At 56.8% G+C, this 16,844-nt stretch overlaps 1 protein-coding gene across 1 annotated transcript in view; it reads right to left on the reverse strand.

Annotated features, from left to right (window-relative positions):
• The window catches only part of LOC110499571 (AT-rich interaction domain 4B), a 192,398-nt gene that overhangs the window by 116,285 nt on the left and 59,269 nt on the right, over positions 1-16,844 (reverse strand). Inside the window, exon 7 of the mRNA XM_036955574.1 lies at positions 424-515. Coding sequence (XP_036811469.1) covers positions 424-515 — 92 coding nt within the window. The remainder of the gene's footprint in view (positions 1-423; positions 516-16,844) is intronic.

Raw genomic sequence — 16,844 nt, forward strand, 5'->3', positions numbered from 1 at the left:
CGACTAGTGCTCCCTAATGCTACCTGACGCTACCTAACAACAACAAGCTATAGGATGCCAAAGATACAGCCAACTAGCGCTCAATAATGCTACATGGCGCTACCTAACAACAACAACAACAAGCTATAGGATGCCGCAGATACAGCCGACTAGCGCTCCCTAATGCTACCTGACGCTACCTAACAACAACAAGCTATAGGATATCGAAGATACAGCTAACCAGCTCTATAATGCTACCTGGCGCTACCTAACAACAACAACAACAAAGCTATAGGATGCCGAAGATACAGCCAACTTGTGCTCAATAATGCTACCTGGCGCTACCTGACGCTACCTAACAACAACAACAAAAAACCCTATCCTCAGCACAGTGTGAACAGTTTACAACAGACAGGCAGGTGGGTCATGAGGCCAGATACTCACACTGGATTGGACCTGCGTCCCCGGTTCCCCTTCTTGCCGATGACAGGAGTGCCGAAGTGCTCAGGGTTGGTGAGAGGGAGGCGATCTAGTGTCTGGAACAGAGACCAACAGCAAACAGCAGGTTAGAGATGGGGGACAGGTTAGAGCTGGGGGACAGGTTAGAGAGAGCTGGGGGACAGGTTAGAGAGAGCTGGGAGACAGGTTAGAGAGAGCTGGGAGACAGGTTAGAGAGAGCTGGGAGACAGGTTAGAGAGAGGTGGGGGACAGGTTAGAGAGAGCTGGGGGGACAGGTTAGAGAGAGCTGGGGGGACAGGTTAGAGAGAGCTGGGGGACAGGTTAGAGAGAGATGGGGGACAGGTTAGAGAGAGCTGGGAGACAGGTTAGAGAGAGCTGGGAGACAGGTTAGAGAGCTGGGAGACAGGTTAGAGAGAGCTGGGGGACAGGTTAGAGAGAGCTGGGGGACAGGTTAGAGAGAGCTGGGGGACAGGTTAGAGAGAGCTGGGGGGCAGGTTAGAGAGAGCTGGGGGGACAGGTTAGAGAGAGCTGGGGGACAGGTTAGAGAGAGCTGGGGGACAGGTTAGAGCTAGGTGACAGGTTAGAGCTAGGTGACAGGTTAGAGCTAGGGGACAGGTTAGGGCTGGGGGACAGGTTAGAGCTGGGGGACAGGTTAGAGCTGGGGGACAGGTTAGAGCTAGGGGACAGGTTAGAGCTAGGGGACAGGTTAGAGAGAGCTGGGGGACAGGTTAGAGCTGTGGGACAGGTTAGAGCTGTGGGACAGGTTAGAGAGAGCTGGGGGACAGGTTAGAGCTGGGAGACAGGTTAGAGAGAGCTGGGGGACAGGTTAGAGCTGGGGGACAGGTTAGTTAGAGCTGGGGGACAGGTTAGAGAGAGCTGGGGGACAGGTTAGAGAGAGCTGGGGGACAGGTTAGAGAGAGCTGGGGGACAGGTTAGAGAGAGCTGGGGGACAGGTTAGAGCTGTGGGACAGGTTAGAGCTGTGGGACAGGTTAGAGCTGTGGGACAGGTTAAGGCTGGGAGACAGGTTAGAGAGAGCTGGGGACAAGTTAGAGAGAGCTGGGGGACAGGTTAGAGAGAGCTGGGAGACAGGTTAGAGAGAGCTGGGAGACAGGTTAGAGAGAGCTGGGAGACAGGTTAGAGAGAGCTGGGAGACAGGTTAGAGAGAGCTGGGAGACAGGTTAGAGAGAGCTGGGAGACAGGTTAGAGAGAGCTGGGAGACAGGTTAGAGAGAGCTGGGAGACAGGTTAGAGAGAGCTGGGAGACAGGTTAGAGAGAGCTGGGAGACAGGTTAGAGAGAGCTGGGGGACAGGTTAGAGAGAGCTGGGGGACAGGTTAGAGAGAGCTGGGGGACAGGTTAGAGAGAGCTGGGAGACAGGTTAGAGAGAGCTGGGAGACAGGTTAGAGAGAGCTGGGAGACAGGTTAGAGAGAGCTGGGAGACAGGTTAGAGAGAGCTGGGAGACAGGTTAGAGAGAGCTGGGAGACAGGTTAGAGAGAGCTGGGAGACAGGTTAGAGAGAGCTGGGAGACAGGTTAGAGAGAGCTGGGAGACAGGTTAGAGAGAGATGGGGGACAGGTTAGAGAGAGATGGGGGAAAGGTTAGAGAGGGCTGGGAGACAGGTTAGAGAGAGCTGGGGGACAGGTTAGAGAGAGCTGGGGGACAGGTTAGAGAGAGCTGGGGGACAGGTTAGAGAGAGCTGGGGGACAGGTTAGAGAGAGCTGGGGGACAGGTTATAGAGAGCTGGGGGACAGGTTATAGAGAGCTCGGGTACAGGTTATAGAAAGCTGGGGTACAGGTTAGCGAGAGCTGGGGGACAGGTTAGAGAGAGCTGGGGGACAGGTTAGAGAGAGCTGGGGGACAGGTTAGAAAGAGCTGGGAGACAGCTTATAGCTGGGAGACAGGTTAGAGAGAGCTGGGGGACAGGTTAGAGCTGGGGGACAGGTTAGAGCTGGGGGACAGGTTAGAGAGAGCTGGGGGACAGGTTAGAGAGAGCTGGGGGACAGGTTAGAGAGAGCTGGGAAACAGGTTAGGGGACAGGTTAGAGAGAGCTGGGGGACAGGTTAGAGAGAGCTGGGGGACAGGTTAGAGCTGTGGGACAGGTTAGAGCTGTGGGACAGGTTAGAGCTGTGGGACAGGTTAGAGCTGGGGGACAGGTTAAGGTTGGGGGACAAGTTAGAGATGGGAGACAGGTTAGAGAGAGCTGGGGGACAGGTTAGAGCTGGAGGACAGGTTAGAGCTGGAGGACAGGTTAGCTGTGGGAGAGGTTAGAGAGAGCTGTGGGACAAGTTAGAGAGAGCTGTGGGACAGGTTAGAGCTGTGGGACAGGTTAGAGCTGGGGGACAGGTTAGAGAGAGCTGGGGGACAGGTTAGAGAGAGCTGGGGACAGGTTAGAGAGAGCTGGGGGACAGGTTAGAGAGAGCTGGGAGACAGGTTAGAGAGAGCTGGGGGACAGGTAAGGGGACAGGTTAGAGAGAGCTGGGGGACAGGTTAGAGAGAGCTGGGGGACAGGTTAGAGCTGTGGGACAGGTTAGAGCTGTGGGACAGGTTAGAGCTGGGGGACAGGTTAAGGTTGGGGGACAAGTTAGAGATGGGAGACAGGTTAGAGAGAGCTGGGGGACAGGTTAGAGCTGGGGGACAGGTTAGAGCTGGAGGACAGGTTAGCTGTGGGAGAGGTTAGAGAGAGCTGTGGGACAAGTTAGAGAGAGCTGTGGGACAGGTTAGAGCTGTGGGACAGGTTAGAGCTGTGGGAAAGGTTAGAGCTGTGGGAAAGGTTAGAGCTGTGGGACAGGTTAGAACTGGGGGACAGGTTAAGGTTGGGGGACAAGTTAGAGCTGGGAGACAGGTTAGAGAGAGCTGGGGGACAGGTTAGAGCTGGGGGACAGGTTAGAGCTGGAGGACAGGTTAGCTGTGGGAGAGGTTAGAGAGAGCTATGGGACAAGTTAGAGCTGTGGGACAGGTTAGAGCTGTGGGACAGGTTAGAGCTGTGTGACAGGTTAGAGCTGGGGGACAGGTTAAGGTTGGGGGACAGGTTAAGGTTGGGGGACAGGTTAGAGCTGGGAGACAGGTTAGAGAGAGCTGGGGGACAGGTTAGAGAGAGCTGGGAGACAGGTTAGAGAGAGCTAGGGGACAGGTTAGAGAGAGCTGGGGGACAGGTTAGAGAGAGCTGGGGGACAGGTTATATAGAGCTGGGGGACAGGTTAGAGAGAGCTGGGGGACAGGTTAGAGAGAGCTGGGGGACAGGTTAGAGCTGGGAGACAGGTTAGAGAGAGCTGGGGGACAGGTTAGAGCTGTGGGACAGGTTAGAGCTGGGGGACAGGTTAGAGAGAGCTGGGGGACAGGTTAGAGCTGGGAGACAGGTTAGAGAGAGCTGGGGGACAGGTTAGAGCTGTGGGACAGGTTAGAGCTGGGGGACAGGTTAGTTAGAGCTGGGGGACAGGTTAGAGAGAGCTGGGAGACAGGTTAGAGAGAGCTGGGGACAGGTTAGAGAGAGCTGGGGGACAGGTTAGAGAGAGCTGGGGGACAGGTTAGAGAGAGCTGGGGACAGGTTAGAGAGAGCTGGGGGACAGGTTAGAGCTGGGGGACAGGTTAAGGTTGGGGGACAAGTTAGAGCTGGGAGACAGGTTAGAGAGAGCTGGGGGACAGGTTAGAGAGAGCTGGGGGGACAGGTTAGAGAGAGCTGTGGGACAGGTTAGAGAGAGCTGTGGGACAGGTTAGAGAGAGCTGTGGGACAGGTTAGAGAGCTGTGGGACAGGTTAGAGAGAGCTGTGGGACAGGTTAGAGAGAGCTGTGGGACAGGTTAGAGAGAGCTGGGGGACAGGTTGGAGAGAGCTGGGGGACAGGTTGGAGAGAGCTGGGGGACAGGTTAGAGAGAGCTGGGGGACAGGTTAGAGAGAGCTGGGGGACAGGTTAGAGAGAGCTGTGGGACAGGTTAGAGAGAGCTGTGGGACAAGTTAGAGCTGTGGGACAGGCTGGAGCTGGAGGACAGGTTAGCTGTGGGAGAGGTTAAGGTTGGGGGACAGGTTAGAGCTGGGAGACAGGTTAGAGAGAGCTGGGGGACAGGTTAGAGAGAGCTGGGGGGACAGGTTAGAGAGAGCTGGGGGACAGGTTAGAGAGAGCTGTGGGACAAGTTAGAGCTGTGGGACAGGCTGGAGCTGGAGGACAGGTTAGCTGTGGGAGAGGTTAAGGTTGGGGGACAGGTTAGAGCTGGGAGACAGGTTAGAGAGAGCTGGGGGACAGGTTAGAGATAGCTGGGGGACAGGTTAGAGAGAGCTGGGGGACAGGTTAGAGAGAGCTGGGGGACAGGTTAGAGAGAGCTGGGGACAGGTTAGAGAGAGCTGGGGGACAGGTTAGAGAGAGCTGGGGGACAGGTTAGAGCTGGGGGACAGGTTAAGGTTGGGGGACAAGTTAGAGCTGGGAGACAGGTTAGAGAGAGCTGGGGGACAGGTTAGAGAGAGCTGGGGGGACAGGTTAGAGAGAGCTGTGGGACAGGTTAGAGAGAGCTGTGGGACAGGTTAGAGAGAGCTGTGGGACAGGTTAGAGAGATGTGGGACAGGTTAGAGAGAGCTGTGGGACAGGTTAGAGAGAGCTGTGGGACAGGTTAGAGAGAGCTGTGGGACAGGTTAGAGAGAGCTGGGGGACAGGTTGGAGAGAGCTGGGGGACAGGTTGGAGAGAGCTGGGGGACAGGTTAGAGAGAGCTGGGGGACAGGTTAGAGAGAGCTGGGGGACAGGTTAGAGAGAGCTGGGGGACAGGTTAGAGAGAGCTGTGGGACAAGTTAGAGCTGTGGGACAGGCTGGAGCTGGAGGACAGGTTAGCTGTGGGAGAGGTTAAGGTTGGGGGACAGGTTACAGCTGGGAGACAGGTTAGAGAGAGCTGGGGGACAGGTTAGAGAGAGCTGGGGGACATGTTAGAGAGAGCTGGGGGACAGGTTAGAGAGAGCTTGGGGACAGGTTAGTTAGAGCTGGGGGGACAGGTTAGAGCTGGGGGGACAGGTTAGAGCTGGGGGACAGGTTAGAGCTGGGGGACAGGTTAGAGAGAGCTGGGGGACAGGTTAGAGAGAGCTGGGGGACAGGTTAGAGAGAGCTGGGGGACAGGTTGGAGAGAGCTGGGGGACAGGTTGGAGAGAGCTGGGGGACAGGTTAGAGAGAGCTGGGGGACAGGTTAGAGAGAGCTGGGGGACAGGTTAGAGAGAGCTGGGGGGACAGGTTAGAGAGAGCTGGGGGGACAGGTTAGAGAGAGCTGGGGGACAGGTTAGAGAGAGCTGTGGGACAGGTTAGAGAGAGCTGTGGGACAGGTTAGAGAGAGCTGGGGGACAGGTTGGAGAGAGCTGGGGGACAGGTTGGAGAGAGCTGGGGGACAGGTTAGAGAGAGCTGGGGGACAGGTTAGAGAGAGCTGGGGGACAGGTTAGAGAGAGCTGGGGGACAGGTTAGAGAGAGCTGTGGGACAAGTTAGAGCTGTGGGACAGGCTGGAGCTGGAGGACAGGTTAGCTGTGGGAGAGGTTAAGGTTGGGGGACAGGTTAGAGCTGGGAGACAGGTTAGAGAGAGCTGGGGGACAGGTTAGAGAGAGCTGGGGGACAGGTTAGAGAGAGCTGGGGGACAGGTTAGAGAGAGCTGTGGGACAAGTTAGAGCTGTGGGACAGGCTGGAGCTGGAGGACAGGTTAGCTGTGGGAGAGGTTAAGGTTGGGGGACAGGTTAGAGCTGGGAGACAGGTTAGAGAGAGCTGGGGGACAGGTTAGAGAGAGCTGGGGGACAGGTTAGAGAGAGCTGGGGGACAGGTTAGAGAGAGCTGGGGACAGGTTAGAGAGAGCTGGGGGACAGGTTAGAGCTGGGGGACAGGTTAGAGCTGGGGGACAGGTTAGAGCTGGGGGACAGGTTAGAGCTGGGGGACAGGTTAGAGAGAGCTGGGGGACAGGTTAGAGAGAGCTGGGGGACAGGTTAGAGAGAGCTGGGGGACAGGTTGGAGAGAGCTGGGGGACAGGTTAGAGAGAGCTGGGGGACAGGTTAGAGAGAGCTGGGGGACAGGTTAGAGCTGGGGGACAGGTTAAGGTTGGGGGACAAGTTAGAGATGGGAGACAGGTTAGAGAGAGCTGGGGGACAGGTTAGAGCTGGGGGACAGGTTAGAGCTGGAGGACAGGTTAGCTGTGGGAGAGGTTAGAGAGAGCTGTGGGACAAGTTAGAGAGAGCTGTGGGACAGGTTAGAGCTGTGGGACAGGTTAGAGCTGTGGGAAAGGTTAGAGCTGTGGGAAAGGTTAGAGCTGTGGGAAAGGTTAGAGCTGTGGGACAGGTTAGAACTGGGGGACAGGTTAAGGTTGGGGGACAAGTTAGAGCTGGGAGACAGGTTAGAGAGAGCTGGGGGACAGGTTAGAGCTGGGGGACAGGTTAGAGCTGGAGGACAGGTTAGCTGTGGGAGAGGTTAGAGAGAGCTATGGGACAAGTTAGAGCTGTGGGACAGGTTAGAGCTGTGGGAGAGGTTAGAGCTGTGTGACAGGTTAGAGCTGGGGGACAGGTTAAGGTTGGGGGACAGGTTAAGGTTGGGGGACAGGTTAGAGCTGGGAGACAGGTTAGAGAGAGCTGGGGACAGGTTAGAGAGAGCTGGGAGACAGGTTAGAGAGAGCTAGGGGACAGGTTAGAGAGAGCTGGGGGACAGGTTAGAGAGAGCTGGGGGACAGGTTATATAGAGCTGGGGGACAGGTTAGAGAGAGCTGGGGGACAGGTTAGAGAGAGCTGGGGGACAGGTTAGAGCTGGGAGACAGGTTAGAGAGAGCTGGGGGACAGGTTAGAGCTGTGGGACAGGTTAGAGCTGGGGGACAGGTTAGTTAGAGCTGGGGGACAGGTTAGAGAGAGCTGGGGGACAGGTTAGAGAGAGCTGGGGGACAGGTTAGAGAGAGCTGGGGGACAGGTTAGAGAGAGCTGGGGGACAGGTTAGAGAGAGCTGGGGACAGGTTAGAGAGAGCTGGGGGACAGGTTAGAGCTGGGGGACAGGTTAAGGTTGGGGGACAAGTTAGAGCTGGGAGACAGGTTAGAGAGAGCTGGGGGACAGGTTAGAGAGAGCTGGGGGGACAGGTTAGAGAGAGCTGTGGGACAGGTTAGAGAGAGCTGTGGGACAAGTTAGAGCTGTGGGACAGGTTAGAGCTGTGGGACAGGTTAGAGCTGTGTGACAGGTTAGAGCTGGGGGACAGGTTAAGGTTGGGGGACAGGTTAAGGTTGGGGGACAGGTTAGAGCTGGGAGACAGGTTAGAGAGAGCTGGGGACAGGTTAGAGAGAGCTGGGAGACAGGTTAGAGAGAGCTAGGGGACAGGTTAGAGAGAGCTGGGGGACAGGTTAGAGAGAGCTGGGGGACAGGTTATATAGAGCTGGGGGACAGGTTAGAGAGAGCTGGGGGACAGGTTAGAGAGAGCTGGGGGACAGGTTAGAGCTGGGAGACAGGTTAGAGAGAGCTGGGGGACAGGTTAGAGCTGTGGGACAGGTTAGAGCTGGGGGACAGGTTAGAGAGAGCTGGGGGACAGGTTAGAGCTGGGAGACAGGTTAGAGAGAGCTGGGGGACAGGTTAGAGCTGTGGGACAGGTTAGAGCTGGGGGACAGGTTAGTTAGAGCTGGGGGACAGGTTAGAGAGAGCTGGGGGACAGGTTAGAGAGAGCTGGGGGACAGGTTAGAGAGAGCTGGGGGACAGGTTAGAGAGAGCTGGGGGACAGGTTAGAGAGAGCTGGGGACAGGTTAGAGAGAGCTGGGGGACAGGTTAGAGCTGGGGGACAGGTTAAGGTTGGGGGACAAGTTAGAGCTGGGAGACAGGTTAGAGAGAGCTGGGGGACAGGTTAGAGAGAGCTGGGGGGACAGGTTAGAGAGAGCTGTGGGACAGGTTAGAGAGAGCTGTGGGACAGGTTAGAGAGAGCTGTGGGACAGGTTAGAGAGCTGTGGGACAGGTTAGAGAGAGCTGTGGGACAGGTTAGAGAGAGCTGTGGGACAGGTTAGAGAGAGCTGTGGGACAGGTTAGAGAGAGCTGGGGGACAGGTTGGAGAGAGCTGGGGGACAGGTTGGAGAGAGCTGGGGGACAGGTTAGAGAGAGCTGGGGGACAGGTTAGAGAGAGCTGTGGGACAGGTTAGAGAGCTGGGGGACAGGTTAGAGAGAGCTGTGGGACAAGTTAGAGCTGTGGGACAGGCTGGAGCTGGAGGACAGGTTAGCTGTGGGAGAGGTTAAGGTTGGGGGACAGGTTAGAGCTGGGAGACAGGTTAGAGAGAGCTGGGGGACAGGTTAGAGAGAGCTGGGGGACATGTTAGAGAGAGCTGGGGGACAGGTTAGAGAGAGCTTGGGGACAGGTTAGTTAGAGCTGGGGGGACAGGTTAGAGCTGGGGGGACAGGTTAGAGCTGGGGGACAGGTTAGAGCTGGGGGACAGGTTAGAGCTGGGGGACAGGTTAGAGAGAGCTGGGGGACAGGTTAGAGAGAGCTGGGGGACAGGTTGGAGAGAGCTGGGGGACAGGTTGGAGAGAGCTGGGGGACAGGTTAGAGAGAGCTGGGGGACAGGTTAGAGAGAGCTGGGGGACAGGTTAGAGAGAGCTGGGGGGACAGGTTAGAGAGAGCTGGGGGGACAGGTTAGAGAGAGCTGGGGGACAGGTTAGAGAGAGCTGGGGGACAGGTTAGAGAGAGCTGGGGGACAGGTTAGAGAGAGCTGGGGGACAGGTTAGAGAGAGCTGGGGGACAGGTTATAGATGTGGGACAGGTTAGAGCTGTGGGACAGGTTAGAGCTGTGGGACAGGTTAATGTTGGGGGACAAGTTAGAGCTGGGAGACAGGTTAGAGAGAGCTGGGGGACAGGTTAGAGAGAGCTGGGAGACAGGTTAGAGCTGGGGGACAGGTTAGAGAGAGCTGGGGGACAGGTTAGAGAGAGCTGGGGGCAGGTTAGAGAGAGCTGGGGGACAGGTTAGAGAGAGCTGGGGGACAGGTTAGAGAGAGCTGGGGGACAGGTTAGAGAGAGCTGGGGGACAGGTTAGAGAGAGCTGGGGGACAGGTTAGAGCTGGGGGACAGGTTAAGGTTGGGGGACAAGTTAGAGCTGGGAGACAGGTTAGAGAGAGCTGGGGGACAGGTTAGAGAGAGCTGGGGGGACAGGTTAGAGAGAGCTGTGGGACAGGTTAGAGAGAGATGTGGGACAGGTTAGAGAGAGATGTGGGACAGGTTAGAGAGAGCTGTGGGACAGGTTAGAGAGAGCTGTGGGACAGGTTAGAGAGAGCTGGGGGACAGGTTGGAGAGAGCTGGGGGACAGGTTGGAGAGAGCTGGGGGACAGGTTGGAGAGAGCTGGGGGACAGGTTGGAGAGAGCTGGGGGACAGGTTAGAGAGAGCTGGGGGACAGGTTAGAGAGAGCTGTGGGACAAGTTAGAGCTGTGGGACAGGCTGAGCTGGAGGACAGGTTAGCTGTGGGAGAGGTTAAGGTTGGGGGACAGGTTAGAGCTGGGAGACAGGTTAGAGAGAGCTGGGGGACAGGTTAGAGAGAGCTGGGGGACAGGTTAGAGAGCTGGGGGACAGGTTAGAGAGAGCAGGGGGGACAGGTTAGAGAGCTGGGGGGACAGGTTAGAGAGAGCTGGGGGACAGGTTAGAGAGAGCTGGGGGACAGGTTAGAGAGGTCTGGGGGACAGGTTAGAGAGAGCTGGGGGACAGGTTAGAGAGAGCTGGGGGACAGGTTAGAGAGAGCTGGGGGACAGGTTAGAGAGAGCTGGGGGACAGGTTAGAGAGAGCTGGGGGACAGGTTAGTTAGAGCTGGGGGACAGGTTAGAGCTGTGGGACAGGTTAATGTTGGGGGACAAGTTAGAGCTGGGAGACAGGTTAGAGAGAGCTGGGGGACAGGTTAGAGAGAGCTGGGAGACAGGTTAGAGCTGGGGGACAGGTTCGAGAGAGCTGGGGGACAGGTTAGAGAGAGCTGGGGGATAGAGAGAGCTGGGGGATATAGAGAGCTTGGAGACAGGTTAGAGAGAGCTTGGGGACAGGTTAGAGAGAGCTTGGGGACAGGTTAGTTAGAGCTGGGGGGACAGGTTAGAGCTGGGGGGACAGGTTAGAGCTGGGGGACAGGTTAGAGAGAGCTGGGGGACGGTTAGAGAGTGCTGGGGGAAGGTTAGAGAGAGCTGGCGGACGGTTAGAGAGAGCTGGCGGACGGTTAGAGAGAGCTGGCGGACGGTTAGAGAGAGCTGTGGGACAGGTTAGAGAGAGCTGTGGGACAGGTTAGAGAGAGCTGGGGGACAGGTTGGAGAGAGCTGGGGGACAGGTTGGAGAGAGCTGGGGGACAGGTTAGAGAGAGCTGGGGGACAGGTTAGAGAGAGCTGGGGGACAGGTTGGAGAGAGCTGGGGGACAGGTTGGAGAGAGCTGGGGGACAGGTTAGAGAGAGCTGGGGGACAGGTTAGAGAGAGCTGTGGGACAAGTTAGAGCTGTGGGACAGGCTGGAGCTGGAGGACAGGTTGGCTGTGGGAGAGGTTAAGGTTGGGGGACAGGTTAGAGCTGGGAGACAGGTTAGAGAGAGCTGGGGGACAGGTTAGAACTGGGGGACAGGTTAGAGCTGTGGGAAAGGTTAGAGCTGTGGGAAAGGTTAGAGCTGTGGGAAAGGTTAGAGCTGTGGGAAAGGTTAGAACTGGGGGACAGGTTAAGGTTGGGGGACAAGTTAGAGCTGGGAGACAGGTTAGAGAGAGCTGGGGGACAGGTTAGAGCTGGGGGACAGGTTAGAGCTGGAGGACAGGTTAGCTGTGGGAGAGGTTAGAGAGAGCTATGGGACAGGTTAGAGCAGTGGGACAGGTTAGAGCTGTGGGAAAGGTTAGAGCTGTGGGAAAGGTTAGAGCTGTGGGAAAGGTTAGAACTGGGGGACAGGTTAAGGTTGGGGGACAAGTTAGAGCTGGGAGACAGGTTAGAGAGAGCTGGGGGACAGGTTAGAGCTGGGGGACAGGTTAGAGCTGGAGGACAGGTTAGCTGTGGGAGAGGTTAGAGAGAGCTATGGGACAAGTTAGAGCTGTGGGACAGGTTAGAGCTGTGGGACAGGTTAGAGCTGTGTGACAGGTTAGAGCTGGGAGACAGGTTAGAGAGAGCTGGGGGACAGGTTAGAGAGAGCTGGGGGACAGGTTAGAGAGAGCTGGGGGACAGGTTATATAGAGCTGGGAGACAGGTTAGAGAGAGCTGGGGGACAGGTTAGAGAGAGCTGGGGGGACAGGTTAGAGAGAGCTGTGGGACAGGTTACAGAGAGCTGTCGGACAGGTTACAGAGAGCTGTGGGACAGGTTACAGAGAGCTGTGGGACAGGTTAGAGAGAGCTGTGGGACAGGTTAGAGAGAGCTGTGGGACAGGTTAGAGAGAGCTGTGGGACAGGTTGGAGAGAGCTGGGGGTCAGGTTAGAGAGAGCTGGGGGACAGGTTAGAGAGAGATGGGGGACAGGTTAGAGAGAGCTGGGGGGACAGGTTAGAGAGAGCTGTGGGACAAGTTAGAGCTGTGGGACAGGCTGGAGCTGGAGGACAGGTTAGCTGTGGGAGAGGTTAAGGTTGGGGGACAGGTTAGAGCTGGGAGACAGGTTAGAGAGAGCTGGGGGACAGGTTAGAGAGAGCTCGGGGACAGGTTAGAGAGAGCTGGGGGACAGGTTAGAGAGAGCTGGGGGACAGGTTAGAGAGAGCAGGGGGACAGGTTAGAGAGAGCTGGGGGACAGGTTAGAGAGAGCTGGGGGACAGGTTGGAGAGAGCTGGGGGACAGGTTGGAGAGAGCTGGGGGACAGGTTGGAGAGAGCTGGGGGACAGGTTAGAGAGAGCTGGGGGACAGGATAGAGAGAGCTGGGGGACAGGTTAGAGAGAGCTGGGGGACAGGTTAGAGAGAGCTGGGGGACAGGTTAGAGAGAGCTAGGGGGACAGGTTAGAGAGAGCTGGGGGACAGGTTAGAGAGAGCTGGGGGACAGGTTAGAGAGATCTGGGAGACAGGTTAGAGAGATCTGGGAGACAGGTTAGAGAGAGCTGGGGGACAGGTTAGAGAGAGCTGGGGGACAGGTTAGAGAGAGCTGGGGGACAGGTAAGAGAGAGCTGGGGGACAGGTTAGAGAGAGCTGGGGGACAGGTTAGAGAGATCTGGGGGACAGGTTAGTTAGAGCTGTGGGACAGGTTAGAGCTGTGGGACAGGTTAGAGCTGTGGGACAGGTTAGAGCTGGGGGACAGGTTAGAGCTGGGGGACAGGTTAAGGTTGAGGGACAAGTTAGAGCTGGGAGACAGGTTAGAGAGAGCTGGGGGACAGGTTAGAGAGAGCTGGGGGGACAGGTTAGAGAGAGCTGTGGGACAGGTTACAGAGAGCTGTGGGACAGGTTACAGAGAGCTGTGGGGCAGGTTACAGAGAGCTGTGGGACAGGTTACAGAGAGCTGGGAGACAGGTTAGAGAGAGCTGGGAGACAGGTTAGAGAGAGCTGGGAGACAGGTTAGAGAGAGCTGGGAGACAGGTTAGAGAGAGCTGGGAGACAGGTTAGAGAGAGCTGGGAGACAGGTTAGAGAGAGCTGGGAGACAGGTTAGAGAGAGCTGGGAGACAGGTTAGAGAGAGCTGGGGGACAGGTTAGAGAGAGCTGGGGGACAGGTTAGAGAGAGCTGGGGGGACAGGTTAGAGAGAGCTGGGGAGACAGGTTAGAGCTGGGGGGACAAGTTAGAGCTGGGGGGACAGGTTAGAGCTGGGGGACAGGTTAGAGCTGGGGGACAGGTTAGAGCTGGGGGACAGGTTAGAGAGAGCTGTGAGAGAGGTTAAAGAGAGCTGTGAGACAGGTTAGAGAGAGCTGTGAGACAGGTTAGAGAGAGCTGTGGGACAGGTTAGAGAGAGATGGGGGACAGGTTAGAGAGAGATGGGGGACAGGTTAGAGAGAGCTGGGAGACATGGTTAGAGAGAGCTGGGAGACAGGTTAGAGAGAGCTGGGGGACAGGTTAGAGCTGGGGGACAGGTTAGAGAGAGCTGGGGGACAGGTTAGAGAGAGCTGGGAGACAGGTTAGAGAGAGCTGGGAGACAGGTTAGAGAGAGCTGGGAGACAGGAGCTGGGGGACAGGTTAGAGAGAGCTGGGGGACAGGTTAGAGAGAGCTGGGGGACAGGTTAGAGAGAGCTGGGGGGACAGGTTAGAGAGAGCTGGGGGGACAGGTTAGAGAGAGCTGGGGGGACAGGTTAGAGAGAGCTGGGGAGACAGGTTAGAGAGAGCTGGGGAGACAGGTTAGAGCTGGGGGGACAGGTTAGAGCTGGGGGACAGGTTAGAGAGAGCTGGGAGACAGGTTAGAGAGAGCTGGGAGACAGGTTAGAGAGAGCTGGGAGACAGGTTAGAGAGAGCTGGGAGACAGGTTAGAGAGAGCTGGGAGACAGGTTAGAGAGAGCTGGGAGACAGGTTAGAGAGAGCTGGGAGACAGGTTAGAGAGAGCTGGGAGACAGGTTAGAGAGAGCTGGGAGACAGGTTAGAGAGAGCTGGGAGACAGGTTAGAGAGAGCTGGGAGACAGGTTAGAGAGAGCTGGGAGACAGGTTAGAGAGAGCTGGGAGACAGGTTAGAGAGAGCTGGGAGACAGGTTAGAGAGAGCTGGGAGACAGGTTAGAGAGAGCTGGGAGACAGGTTAGAGAGAGCTGGGAGACAGGTTAGAGAGAGCTGGGAGACAGGTTAGAGAGAGCTGGGAGACAGGTTAGAGAGAGCTGGGGGACAGGTTAGAGAGAGCTGGGGGACAGGTTAGAGAGAGCTGGGGGGACAGGTTAGAGAGAGCTGGGGGGACAGGTTAGAGAGAGCTGGGGGGACAGGTTAGAGAGAGCTGGGGAGACAGGTTAGAGCTGGGGGGACAGGTTAGAGCTGGGGGGACAGGTTAGAGCTGGGGGACAGGTTAGAGCTGGGGGACAGGTTAGAGCTGGGGGACAGGTTAGAGCTGGGGGACAGGTTAGGGCTGGGGGACAGGTTAGGGCTGGGGGACAGGTTAGAGAGAGCTGGGAGACAGGTTAGAGAGAGCTGTGAGACAGGTTAGAGAGAGCTGTGAGACAGGTTAGAGAGAGCTGTGAGACAGGTTAGAGAGAGCTGTGAGACAGGTTAGAGAGAGCTGTGGGACAGGTTAGAGAGAGCTGTGGGACAGGTTAGAGAGAGCTGGGAGACAGGTTAGAGAGAGCTGGGAGACAGGTTAGAGAGAGCTGGGAGACAGGTTAGAGAGAGCTGGGAGACAGGTTAGAGAGAGCTGGGAGACAGGTTAGAGAGAGCTGGGAGACAGGTTAGAGAGAGCTGGGAGACAGGTTAGAGAGAGCTGGGAGACAGGTTAGAGAGAGCTGGGAGACAGGTTAGAGAGAGCTGGGGGACAGGTTAGAGAGAGCTGGGGGGACAGGTTAGAGAGAGCTGGGGGGACAGGTTAGAGAGAGCTGGGGGGACAGGTTAGAGAGAGCTGGGGGGACAGGTTAGAGAGAGCTGGGGGGACAGGTTAGAGAGAGCTGGGGGGGCAGGTTAGAGCTGGGGGGACAGGTTAGAGCTGGGGGACAGGTTAGAGAGAGCTGGGGGACAGGTTAGAGAGAGCTGGGGGACAGGTTAGAGAGAGCTGGGGGACAGGTTAGAGAGAGCTGGGGGACAGGTTAGAGAGAGCTGGGGGACAGGTTAGAGAGAGCTGGGAGACAGGTTAGAGAGAGCTGGGGGACAGGTTAGAGAGAGCTGGGGGACAGGTTAGAGAGAGCTGGGGGACAGGTTGGAGAGAGCTGGGGGACAGGTTGGAGAGAGCTGGGGGACAGGTTGGAGAGAGCTGGGGGACAGGTTGGAGAGAGCTGGGGGACAGGTTAGAGAGAGCTGGGGGACAGGTTAGAGAGAGCTGTGGGACAAGTTAGAGCTGTGGGACAGGCTGAGCTGGAGGACAGGTTAGCTGTGGGAGAGGTTGGGAGCTGGGAGACAGGTTAGAGAGAGCTGGGAGACAGGTTAGAGAGAGCTGGGAGACAGGTTAGAGAGAGCTGGGAGACAGGTTAGAGAGAGCTGGGGGGACAGGTTAGAGAGAGCTGGGGGGACAGGTTAGAGAGAGCTGGGGGGACAGGTTAGAGAGAGCTGGGGAGACAGGTTAGAGCTGGGGGGACAGGTTAGAGCTGGGGGGACAGGTTAGAGCTGGGGGACAGGTTAGAGCTGGGGGACAGGTTAGAGCTGGGGGACAGGTTAGAGCTGGGGGACAGGTTAGAGCTGGGGGACAGGTTAGAGCTGGGGGACAGGTTAGGGCTGGGGGACAGGTTAGAGAGAGCTGGGAGACAGGTTAGAGAGAGCTGTGAGACAGGTTAGAGAGAGTTGTGAGACAGGTTAGAGAGAGCTGTGAGACAGGTTAGAGAGAGCTGTGAGACAGGTTAGAGAGAGCTGTGGGACAGGTTAGAGAGAGCTGTGGGACAGGTTAGAGAGAGCTGGGAGACAGGTTAGAGAGAGCTGGGAGACAGGTTAGAGAGAGCTGGGAGACAGGTTAGAGAGAGCTGGGAGACAGGTTAGAGAGAGCTGGGAGACAGGTTAGAGAGAGCTGGGAGACAGGTTAGAGAGAGCTGGGGGACAGGTTAGAGAGAGCTGGGGGACAGGTTAGAGAGAGCTGGGGGACAGGTTAGAGAGAGCTGGGAGACAGGTTAGAGAGAGCTGGGAGACAGGTTAGAGAGAGCTGGGAGACAGGAGCTGGGGGACAGGTTAGAGAGCTGGGAGACAGGTTAGAGAGAGCTGGGGGGACAGGTTAGAGAGAGCTGGGGGGACAGGTTAGAGAGAGCTGGGGGGACAGGTTAGAGAGAGCTGGGGGGACAGGTTAGAGAGAGCTGGGGGGACAGGTTAGAGCTGGGGGGACAGGTTAGAGCTGGGGGGACAGGTTAGAGAGAGCTGGGGGACAGGTTAGAGAGAGCTGGGGGACAGGTTAGAGAGAGCTGGGGGACAGGTTAGAGAGAGCTGGGGGACAGGTTAGAGAGAGCTGGGAGACAGGTTAGAGAGAGCTGGGGGACAGGTTAGAGAGAGCTGGGGGACAGGTTAGAGAGAGCTGGGGGACAGGTTAGAGAGAGCTGGGGGACAGGTTAGAGAGAGCTGGGGGACAGGTTAGAGAGAGCTGTGGGACAGGTTAGAGAGAGCTGTGGGACAGGTTAGAGAGAGCTGTGAGACAGGTTAGAGAGAGCTGTGAGACAGGTTAGAGAGAGCTGTGAGACAGGTTAGAGAGAGCTGTGAGACAGGTTAGAGAGAGCTGTGGGACAGGTTAGAGAGAGCTGTGGGACAGGTTAGAGAGAGCTGTGGGACAGGTTAGAGAGAGCTGGGAGACAGGTTAGAGAGAGCTGTGAGACAGGTTAGAGAGAGCTGTGGGACAGGTTAGAGAGAGCTGGGAGACAGGTTAGAGAGAGCTGGGAGACAGGTTAGAGAGAGCTGGGAGACAGGTTAGAGAGAGCTGGGAGACAGGTTAGAGAGAGCTGGGAGACAGGTTAGAGAGAGCTGG

Source organism: Oncorhynchus mykiss, chromosome 20 (assembly GCF_013265735.2).
Source record: "Oncorhynchus mykiss isolate Arlee chromosome 20, USDA_OmykA_1.1, whole genome shotgun sequence".
NCBI lineage: Eukaryota > Metazoa > Chordata > Actinopteri > Salmoniformes > Salmonidae > Oncorhynchus > Oncorhynchus mykiss.